The sequence below is a fragment of the Durio zibethinus genome, chromosome 26 (genome assembly GCF_047325235.1).
Source record: "Durio zibethinus cultivar Kanyao isolate XHJ-2024 chromosome 26, ASM4732523v1, whole genome shotgun sequence".
NCBI lineage: Eukaryota > Viridiplantae > Streptophyta > Magnoliopsida > Malvales > Malvaceae > Durio > Durio zibethinus.
Window position 1 is genome coordinate 4,826,487 of NC_143187.1, and position 10,580 is coordinate 4,837,066.

The 10,580-nt window shown below is 30.7% G+C and overlaps 1 protein-coding gene across 1 annotated transcript; it reads left to right on the forward strand.

Annotated features, from left to right (window-relative positions):
• The first annotated feature begins 5,642 nt into the window (after nt 1-5,642).
• On the forward strand, nt 5,643-10,033 carry LOC149511254 (LRR receptor-like serine/threonine-protein kinase IOS1). Its single transcript, XM_089755483.1, has 12 exons — nt 5,643-6,355; nt 6,436-6,911; nt 7,023-7,161; nt 7,268-7,339; nt 7,443-7,514; nt 7,598-7,675; nt 8,139-8,299; nt 8,416-8,639; nt 8,730-8,856; nt 8,983-9,045; nt 9,137-9,326; nt 9,406-10,033. Exons 1-12 carry the CDS (start codon nt 5,688-5,690, stop codon nt 9,824-9,826), a joined length of 2,691 nt encoding a protein of 896 aa, XP_089611609.1. The 5' UTR covers nt 5,643-5,687; the 3' UTR covers nt 9,827-10,033.
• The last annotated feature ends 547 nt before the right edge of the window (nt 10,034-10,580 follow it).

A 10,580-nucleotide genomic window follows, 5' to 3' on the forward strand; every position in this document is an offset into this window, starting at 1 on the left:
GTAAAATGAAAAAAAAAAAAAATCCAAATACAAAACAGTTTAAGGTCACTTTTGATTAAGCTTTGTTGTTCTCCTTCTAAATCCAGCAATTCCTGTAAGCAATGGATAATTCTTTTTCATAATAAAAAGATACCTTAAAAAGTTTTAAATAATAAAAATACCCATTGACTAGATCATTTGGATGGTTTTCCTTCATTGACAGTGAAAGCAAAAAATCACCATTAAGCCAATTATTTCCAAGATATAACCTTTGTGGATGCGGGTGAGGTTTTGAAATAAAGTAAAAGACTTGATCTTTGAAGATTACAAATCAATTGTTTCAAAAAAAGAAAAAAAAAAACACGAAACAGGAAGAAAATTGATATAAAAATATACGAGGATTTTGCATCATTAATTAAAACAATCTACTAAATTGGTTTCTGTTTCTAATTTTTTTTCTCAACCATAAAGATCATTTCTATTCATAAAAAGTTAGCAATTACAATACATAAAAGCCTGGTTGAAAAAGATCAGTAAAACAAAGCCTCAATACGACAACAACAGCTCATACCAAATCTTCCTTTAAAAATCAAAATAGCTTACAACCAAACAAAAAAGAAACCAGCTCAATCCACCCCACTTATCTAAAGAGTTAGCAAAACATTAGCTTTTCTAAACATATGAACAAAATCAATCACTCCAATCTTCTTACTAAGCTTATCAATCTCATTCACAGTGTCCCATTTCTTCCAAAGTCTGAATTCAAACTTTATAGACCCAAGATAATGCTATCATTGAGTGAGAATCAGCAAAAAAAATAACACTTTTTAAACCAAGAAGACTTTGAAAAACCTCCAGCACCATTATAATTACCTAGATATCAGCAATATTAACATCTTGTAAGCCAAGCAATCCAAAAAAAAACATTCCCAAAACTCAACTAGAATAATCCCTTAATTCCCCTACACATATTGCCTTACCTTGTTTTCCTTTAACTCAAAACCAACCTTAAACTCAAACCTATTAAAAGGACATGTCATGAGAACATACATGATACTTTTGACTCCACTAAAGATAAAAAAAAAGATAGTATTGAGGAACATTGCAAAATCATTCCCTCTATAGCAACTTTTCTTGACACGTCTAGAAAACAGCATAGCAAATTGATATTCTCCATAAGCCTCATTATGCAACCTCCCAACATCCCAATATCCATTTCGCGAGATAACATTCAAAATGATCCAGATGTTGATCCAGAAAACAGGGGTCGCGGCAAACTTCAAGAAGAAATTAAATACAATTGCCTTACAAGCTTATCATTTTCCATCATCCAAACCAAAGTTCACTTCCATCCCAAGATCATCATGAAAATTCTTTTCCACTCAATCTGTTGTTTGCAAAATTAGCTAACTCAATCACCTATCAAATTTATCACAATTATTGAAATGAAACATCACCACCTAGAGCAAACCTAAATTTGCTTTACAGCCTCAAATTCCAAAAATCCACCCCATAACGTCAATTAATTATCAACCAAATCTCATGAAACCAAACATTTACCACAAAGTAATAAAATATATATAAGATCCACTCCCTTAATAAAAGCAAATCAATCCTAGATCTTATATAACTATAATTGATCACATTTTAACTCTTATTAAAGAAATTAATTTCTCCTATTGATAAAAACACTCTCGATCTCCTGCTAACTAAAATTGAAATCCAATTATCATTATCAGAGTCTTATATCCTCTCAATTCTCATATTATCACATTAACTCAGTTTAGTCTCCTAGATAAAGATGGGTTTTTTATCCCACCTTAACTTAGTGCTTAGAGTTTTAGGATCTTGAAATTGATTTCCCTTTTAAAATTCCAAAAGATTGATCTCTGTTAATAATAGAGAAGCAGAGTAAATCCTTTCTAATTGAATTTTGAGAGGATTATACTTAATTAAATATTTTTTATTTTTTATCTTAGGTGGAGTCCACGTGTACATACTACCTCAATTTAGGAATTATATTTAAAACAACTCTAACTTAGTAAATTAGATTAATGAGTGCCTTAGTTGAGGAAAAAACTCTGAAAAACTTAGCTATCGTATCTAAATATATATACAATTTGACCATTTAAACTATATAACTGATTTACTATCACTCTAGGCAAAAAAATCAGTGGTGTAAATCTGGACCAGTTGGATCAATATTATAATATTATTGTTATTTTTATTTATAATATTTTTTTATTTAATATAATGTTGACAAAATTAAATATAGGAAAACATTGCACAATATAATATAATTTTTAAATAAACAGATATTATAATTTATTCATAATGAAAATTTATTTCAAAGGTTTGATTACTGATGCTACATAAAATTTTTTTCATGTTTCTGTCATGACAATCAAAATATTAAAAAATAATACAAGTAAATAAATGATACAATACTTTTTATTTCTTTTATAATAAAATTAGATTTGAACCATTGAATAACTAATTATAAATGAAATAATTATTTCATCAAGTATATCAAAGGCGGTTTGATTGTAAACTTATCCATTGACCAAGTCTGATTAAGTGCAATTAATTATTCAAAAGTCTTGCTCAAGCAGGATCAGCTGTGCTCGATTTATCGAGTCTAAGAAGCTCAAAATTTTTTAAAAATATATTGAAATATAAAGAAAATTAAGATATTAATATCATATTAATTTTAAATATATTTTTAAAATTAAAATTAAATAAAAATAATGTTTTTATTTATTAATAAAATAATATTTTAATGTAATTGGATCAGAGTCAAACTCGAAAACTCATGCTCAAAACCGGCTTGAGAATAAATCTAATTAATTGTTGGAAGAAAGACTGACTCATTTGTCCCTAACTAGCTAGTTTTATACAATTAAGTAAAAAGGTATATATTTTAATATACATTATAGTTATTTATACATCAAAAAAGAAAATATATAAGAAAATAAAAAATTAATTATAACTTCATCCTTTTTAACTATTAATTAATTATAGCATTAATTACAAAAAAAGGGAAAAAATAAGATAAAAAAGTAAATATTCCAGTTACATTTGTGGAAGTGGATCTTATTTTATATACATAAATAAATATATGTACATGTCTACCACTCCCTTCCTTAATACAGTGCAATACAAATTTTTAAGAGGTTTATAATCAGAAGAAAAGTTATCCTGCTTTCTCGGTTGTGCCTTCTGATTTCGGTGAGAAGAGCCGGAAGGACCGTTATTTTTCTTTGTAATTGATGCTATAGTTAACGGTGACGAGGGTTTCGATTCCACAAATTCCGTTTGGTTAGAGTTACTACAAAATTTTTTGTATGACTTAACTATAATTAGACATTGTTAAGACATAATAATTTTTTTTTTTTTTTGGTTTAAAGGAAGGCATAGCCTTTAAAGGGGGAAGACGAAGAGATCTTGACCTGAAATCATGAATTTTATGTCATCATAATATCTCTTTAATCATTAGATCAAAAAACGGAGAATTAAGACATAATAAATTTTGACAAAAAAATAAATAACTAAAAATTATTTTAAATAATTTAGATAGGCGGATTTTACTTTTTTTTTATAAAAATTTAACTACTTTAAATTAATTTCCCAAAAAATAAACCACGCTTTTTTTTTTTACTTCACTTGCAAATAAACAGGAAAGATAAACTTCAAAATCTATCCTACCATTGATGATTGTAGAAAAGAATCAGCTTTGGTTATCGTTATATTTTACAACATTTTTTCTTTTGTTTTTAGGATTAATTTTGTTGATGATTTTTTGGGTTTGGTGAGTGGATGTTTTTATTCGGAAGCTGGGTGGATGGATGTTTTCTTTTCTTTACTTTTGATCTAATCTCAAATCTCAATATTAAAAAAATATGATTTTTCAATTTAAAAGTTTGATTTTGTAATCAAATAAAAATGTTATTCATGATTTTGCAATGGAAAAGTATTTTTGGGATAAAAAATTATTATATTATCCTATATTTTTATTATTTTATACATATTTTTCAGATATTTCAATTATTCATAACACTTTTTAAAATAATATTAAATCTTTACAAATTTTAATCACATTTTTTTAACATATTTTTTTCAACTTAAACAATTTTCAATTGCAGCGTTAAACTAACCTAAAAATAATCATTTTAATCTTAACTATTTTGATTTAAAAGTCAAAGAGTGTAAAACTTACATTGTTATAAATATATCCTTCTTTATTTTTTTAATGATTCATTTCCAAATTTCAATCTTGCCATGCATTATCCATTAAAAAAGAATTATATAAAACAGTTAATCACATCATCGTTTATATTTTTCATTAAAATCATGTTGCGTAATCATGTTGTAATATTTTAATCTCATATCAGAATATTTTGAGAATCTGCTATAATTTATAAGTTGATATTTTAATTCAAACTTGTGAGATATTTTTTGTGAAATAAAATAATAAGACCTTTGGATTAAAGTAAATAATACGTTGTAAATTGAGTACAGTTCTCTATAAATTATATCAGAGCACGAGCCAAGAGAGCTAAGTACTAAAGTCTGTGAAAACTACATTTAGAATCCTACGAGAATTAAGTATTACACGACGAGATATATGTCTAGAACCTTAACGTTTAATGCGATCCTAATTTTGTGTGTTTGGTGATTTTTTGTATTATCTGTTGGACTTGACAGAAACGTTAAACTTTAATGAGAAAATTTATGATATTTCAATCTTATATGGAGATATTTTAAAAATCTTATGATATATAAGTTAATATTTAAATTCATTATGATATATAAGTTAATATTTAAATTCATACTTATAAGAATCTTTTTATTGGATAAAATTATTAGACTTTAAGATTAAAATAGATAATATCTCATAGATTGATTAAAATTTTTACACATATTATTATTGAAAAAATTAATTATTTATTACATATTAAATAGTGAATATTTATTTTAATAAACTCATGTATATAATATGTAATAAATGATTTTTTTTCTCAGCAATAAATGATTAATTTTTTACATTGATAAAATTACATTTAAATGACCATCATTTCTCTATTCATTAATTGACGTTAGACTTGCAGACACTTTTGAATCAACTCCTACTATAAGTGCTACATGCATTTATCGTTGAATTTAATTTTCAAGTACGACGATAGCAGCTCAAGAATGCTATGCATGGCTCGGGCAATTAGCTAGCACTCTTATGTATTTTAATTTTACAGCAAAATAGATATATATTAGTGTAATGCTTCACTTTTATCACATTATATTGTGAGAATATATTATAATATATAAAATAATTTATATTTATATTTATAAAAAATTTTATAAAATAAAATCGTGAAATTTTTTAATCAACGTGAATACAAATTTTTACAATTATAATGAAAGTTTCTTTGCTAATTTTGCTTTGATGGTTGAGTAGGAAATTGAGAAAGACCCAGTTAAAACGCTCAAGATTAGGAAAAAAAAACCTTACTAACCATTGAGTTCTTAATTGCTTCTGGAAGTAAACATGACCAAGTTTTCTACATTATATATTATTCTATTATTACACCATAAGTTTGTAAATATAAATAAGTTATAAGATGAGAATTGCTTCTTTGTGGTACTTGGCTGTGAGGAATTGAAGATTGTAAAGAAGATGTTAAAGCATTTTCTCCTTGTATTGGTTAGCTGCTATGCTGTTGCAATTTTGGTTCATGCCCAAGATCAAACAGGTTTATTTTTATCTAAATTCTTTGAATAACAAATTCAATTCTCTTTCGCTAACCAAGGAACTTATTAAGGCCTTCCTTTTGTTTCTCGCAGGTTTCATTAGCTTAGACTGTGGGCTACCAGATAATACAACCTATACTGAATCCACAACAGGCATCAACTATATTTCAGATGCAGCTTATATACAAACAGGCATAGGTAAGAGTATCTTACCTGAATTCCAAACAGGACTGCAGCGGCAGACATGGCATCTTAGAAGCTTTCCTGAAGGGGACCGAAATTGTTACAACCTTAGCCTCAGAAAGGGAGATGAATACTTAATCAGAGCGACTTTCGTTTACGGAAACTATGATGAAATGAACAAACCACCCAAATTTGATTTCCACCTTGGGCCTAATTTGTGGACTTCTGTAACAATACAAAATGCATCTGTTGATATAAGCATGGAAATTATTCATGTCATCCAATCAAATCGTTTGTTTGTTTGTCTAGTGAATACTGGAAATGGGATACCATTCATATCAGCACTAGAATTAAGGCTCTTGAATAATGCTACCTACAGAACTCAAATAGGATCCCTGCAACTTTTAGCAAGGCTTGATGTTTGTTCAACAACTGGTTCAACATTCAGGTACATACTAAAAACTTTTTGATGTGTAATAAATGAAATTTTAGATATCTTTGCTTAGTTAATGAGCAATAATACCTCAGGTTCAAAGAAGACATTTATGATCGTGTGTGGTGGCCTTATAATAGAAATGATTGGACACCAGTTACTACCTCTTATACTGTTACAGCAGGTAGTAATTTCTACCAGCCACCATCTCTTGCCATGAGGACTGCTTGCACACCTGTAAATTCCAGTCAGTCCTTGGTTTTCTCCATTGACCCCAGTTCCGTTCCCAATGCGGAGTTTTACTTATACATGCACTTTGCTGAAGTTCAACAGCTCCAAGCCAACGAATCCAGGAAGTTCAACATCTCTTATAACGGCCAGTTTTGGTTCGGGCCAGTTATTCCTTTTTACTTGGCCTCAACCACCATTTACACCCGATCAGCCTTGACTGGTGGAGACTACCAATTTTCAATCTACAGAACTGCAGATTCAACCCTTCCACCCATCCTCAACGCAATTGAGATTTATACCGTAAAATTATTCTTACAATATGAGACAATCGAGACAGAAAGTATTTTCTTTTAAACTCAAAACATATTGGTTTTCACTAGTTTGCTATTTTAATTAGAAAATCAAATTGCATGGTTTTAACTCCAATTGTTATTTATGTATGACATAATAGTTGATGCAATCTCAAATATAAAATCAATATATGGATTGCAAAGAAATTGGCAAGGAGATCCATGTGTTCCTGAAGCATACTCATGGGATGGTCTTAATTGCAGCTACAACGGTTCCAATCCACCTAGAATCATATCCTTGTTAGTCTATATATGCCTCTATTTTCTTGTCCGAATATATATATATGTTGATTCAGTCCATATCTTTGATCATAACACTATTTACTCGTGCTGACCATTAAATCAGGAACTTATCCTCAAGCGGCTTGAATGGAGAGATACCGCCTTACATAATCAGTCTCACTCAGTTACAATATCTGTAAGTATATATATCAAGATCAAGATAAACTAGCTAGCAAGTTGTTGATTTGTTATAAAGGGAGAAACATAAACTCGATCGATTACTTCTGTGAATATACCAGGGACTTATCAAACAATAGTTTGACTGGACCAGTACCTGAGTTTCTATCCCAACTGCAAAGCTTGACAGTTCTGTGAGTTACTAGGGATTAAAACTTAAAAATGAAGATTCTTTTATTAAGTTACAGTAAAGGATCATAAATGATATACCCCGCAGGAACTTGGATGTAAACATGCTTAATGGTACCATTCCATCTGCACTTATTGAAAGGTCGAAAAATGGCTTGCAATTAAGGTATGCTTTCTGTTAAACAATGGACTTAATTATTCTTTCCATGATTTTCCATTATGGTGCTCCTAGCCATTCATCTCATTCTTTTATAGTAAACAATGAAACCAAATAAGAACATGGAGACACAAGTCAGTGGAGCTCACAGGGGAGCAAATATTGAAAAAAATCAAAGATGTAGTTAGATTACGATTGATTGGCCTAAAAAATATAGCTTATGATCATGTTAACCAAGAACTATGTGAAAGATGGGAGTTGAGTAGGGACTCATTTGTGGTGTAAAAAGTTCCACAGTATGTAATTGTTGGTTGGTAGCAGTTCTACCGCTTCTTGGATAATGAATAAAAAAAGAAGAAAAGAACATGGAGTCATGTTATTAGGATTGACTGAAACTTGATACCATCGGGAGCCATCATTCGTGCGTGTATAGTTTGTCTTACTCTCTCTGTTGTGAACTGAATTGATGTAGTATTGACGGAAATCCCAACCTTTGTGTGTCACTCCCGTGCAAGAAGAACAAGAAGAAAAACGTTGTTGTTCCAATTGCAGCATCAGTTGCTTCATTTTCTGTACTAATAATTGTATTGGCTACCATATGGAGGCTTCTTAAAAGGAGACAACCACCACTAGGTATGACCACCATTACAAAAATAAATAAGCTCAGAACATTGAACTGAACTATTTAAATGCCTTTTTTTTTTTTAAGCTATTCTCAACAGATTTATGCTTATTGAACCTATTATCAGATGGGAATACGGATGATGAATCCAACACATTATTCCAGTCATTGGAGTTAAAGAATAGGCGGTTCAAGTTCTCTGAGGTACAGACGATGACAAACGACTTTGAGAGAGTTCTTGGTACTGGAGGATTTGGAAATGTTTTCTACGGCCACATAGATGACACTGAAGTAGCCGTAAAGATGCTATCTCTATCATCAAGTCAAGGGTACAAGCAGTTTGAAGCTGAGGTATGAGAGCCTAGCATACATAAAAGTTTTATATATGTCATTTATACCCATTTATATCAAACTAATTAAAACTTGTCTTTTTTAATATAGGTCAAAACTCTTTTTAGAGTTCATCATGCAAATTTGACAAGCCTTATTGGGTATTGCAATGAAGGTGCCAATCTGGGGCTAATTTACGAGTACATGGCCAAAGGAAATTTAGCAGAGTTTCTATCAGGTATGTTACAAAGTGCTTCACCTTCCAACTCCTTCAATTTTTACTTCTAGCAAGAACAAAAATTCTGCAATCTCTGTTTGGACAACTTTCTAGATAAGTTAACACACTTTACATGGAAGAATGCAGATAGAAGTACACGTATACTGAAATGGGAAGAAAGAGTACGAATAGCACTGGAAGCAGGGCAAGGTTAATTGCGTTTGCTTTATTTAGTTTTCCATTTTATTAATTTGTGACTTCAAGTTAACCAAACACAAAAAACTGAAAAATATTAATGCAGGACTTGAGTATTTACACGAAGGTTGCAGACCACCAATAATCCACAGAGATGTGAAATCTTCAAACATCTTATTAAACGAAGACTTCCAAGCCAAACTAGCAGATTTCGGGCTGTCAAAGACATTTCCAATCGAAGGTGGAAGTCATATATCAGCATCCGTTGCTGGTACTACTGGTTACCTTGATCCCGAGTAAGTACATCTTATTGCTTTTAAAATTCAACACTATATAGTTGTAATGATCTTACTAAGTTTCGTGTTTCTTATGCAGGTATCGCGCATCATTCATTTTAACCAAAAAAAGTGATGTTTATAGCTTTGGGGTTGTTCTTTTGGAGATCATAACAGGTAAACCAGCTGTGATTAATGCACAAACCAACAATGTGAGAACTCACATAAGTCAATGGGTTAGCTCCATTCTGTCTAGAGGTGATATCAGAAGTATTGTTGATCAAAGATTAGATGGAGATTTTGATGTTAATTCTGCGTGGAAAGCCGTAGAAGTAGCAATGCTTTGTGTGTCTCACAATTCAACAAGAAGGCCAACCATGAACGAGGTGGTGCTGGAACTAAGCCAATGTTTGTCTGCGGAAAGAGCCAGGACAACGGGAGAGCATGGAAATAAATCAAAAAACCCAGTTGACATGATGACCATGAGTTTAAGCACTGAAATTGGTCCTGTACCGAGGTAATCATTCAAAGTCATGGGAATAGACGTAATGATCATGAATCTAGATTCTTGAATAAGATCGATTAATTCCTAGCAAGGTAGCTTAAATTTTATCAGTCAGAGTCGACTGAGAGTATTATTGTACGAGGAAAGGTATTGTATAAAATTCGATATAGATTTTGTGTATGATTTTAAAGACTTAATGTTCTGGATAACAATTGCAATTCTCTTTTCATATATGACAAAGGATTCAGGCGTATTAATGTTGGGGTTCAAGGAGTGCTGTATGTGACATTTTAAGCTTATTTTTGTGATATCACAAACAAAAGGCAGATTAAAGCTGTTTATCTTCCTTTTGGACGGCTTTCTATGGGTTGCTTTTCTCTTTCGATTCTGGGCATACTTTTCTGAGCAATTGGCTTCCATATCATTCTTTCCTTATCTTTTCAACAAGCCATCTTTCCCAATTCCTATTTAGATTAAGGGGATACCTTCCGCTTCTTGCTTACTAGTTATTTGGACTTTGTTTGTAGCTGGTTAAATTGGATGATTTATCGGAAAACTTTGTTTGAGGGTGTAAAATGCAAAGCGTGTCATAGAATGCCAGAGGTACCTATAGTAGTATGAAAGTTCAATTTGTGAGGTGGCTGTTAAAGGTATATACATTAACTGGTTTTCTTGCAGGATACTAGATTGATGGCTTGTGATTTCAGATAATTGAGAAGTTTTGGTCCTATGGTAATTTTGATTAGCCTTCTGACATTATGGATTAATGT

Bases quoted from the DNA above. Each gene is read 5' to 3' on its own strand.
- LOC149511254 (XM_089755483.1), top strand. From the start codon at position 5,688: ATGCTGTTGCAATTTTGGTTCATGCCCAAGATCAAACAGGTTTATTTT. The intron at 8,640-8,729 runs GTATGAGAGCCT...TTTTTAATATAG, and splicing joins ACAAGCAGTTTGAAGCTGAG to GTCAAAACTCTTTTTAGAGT. The intron at 8,857-8,982 runs GTATGTTACAAA...GGAAGAATGCAG, and splicing joins TTTAGCAGAGTTTCTATCAG to ATAGAAGTACACGTATACTG.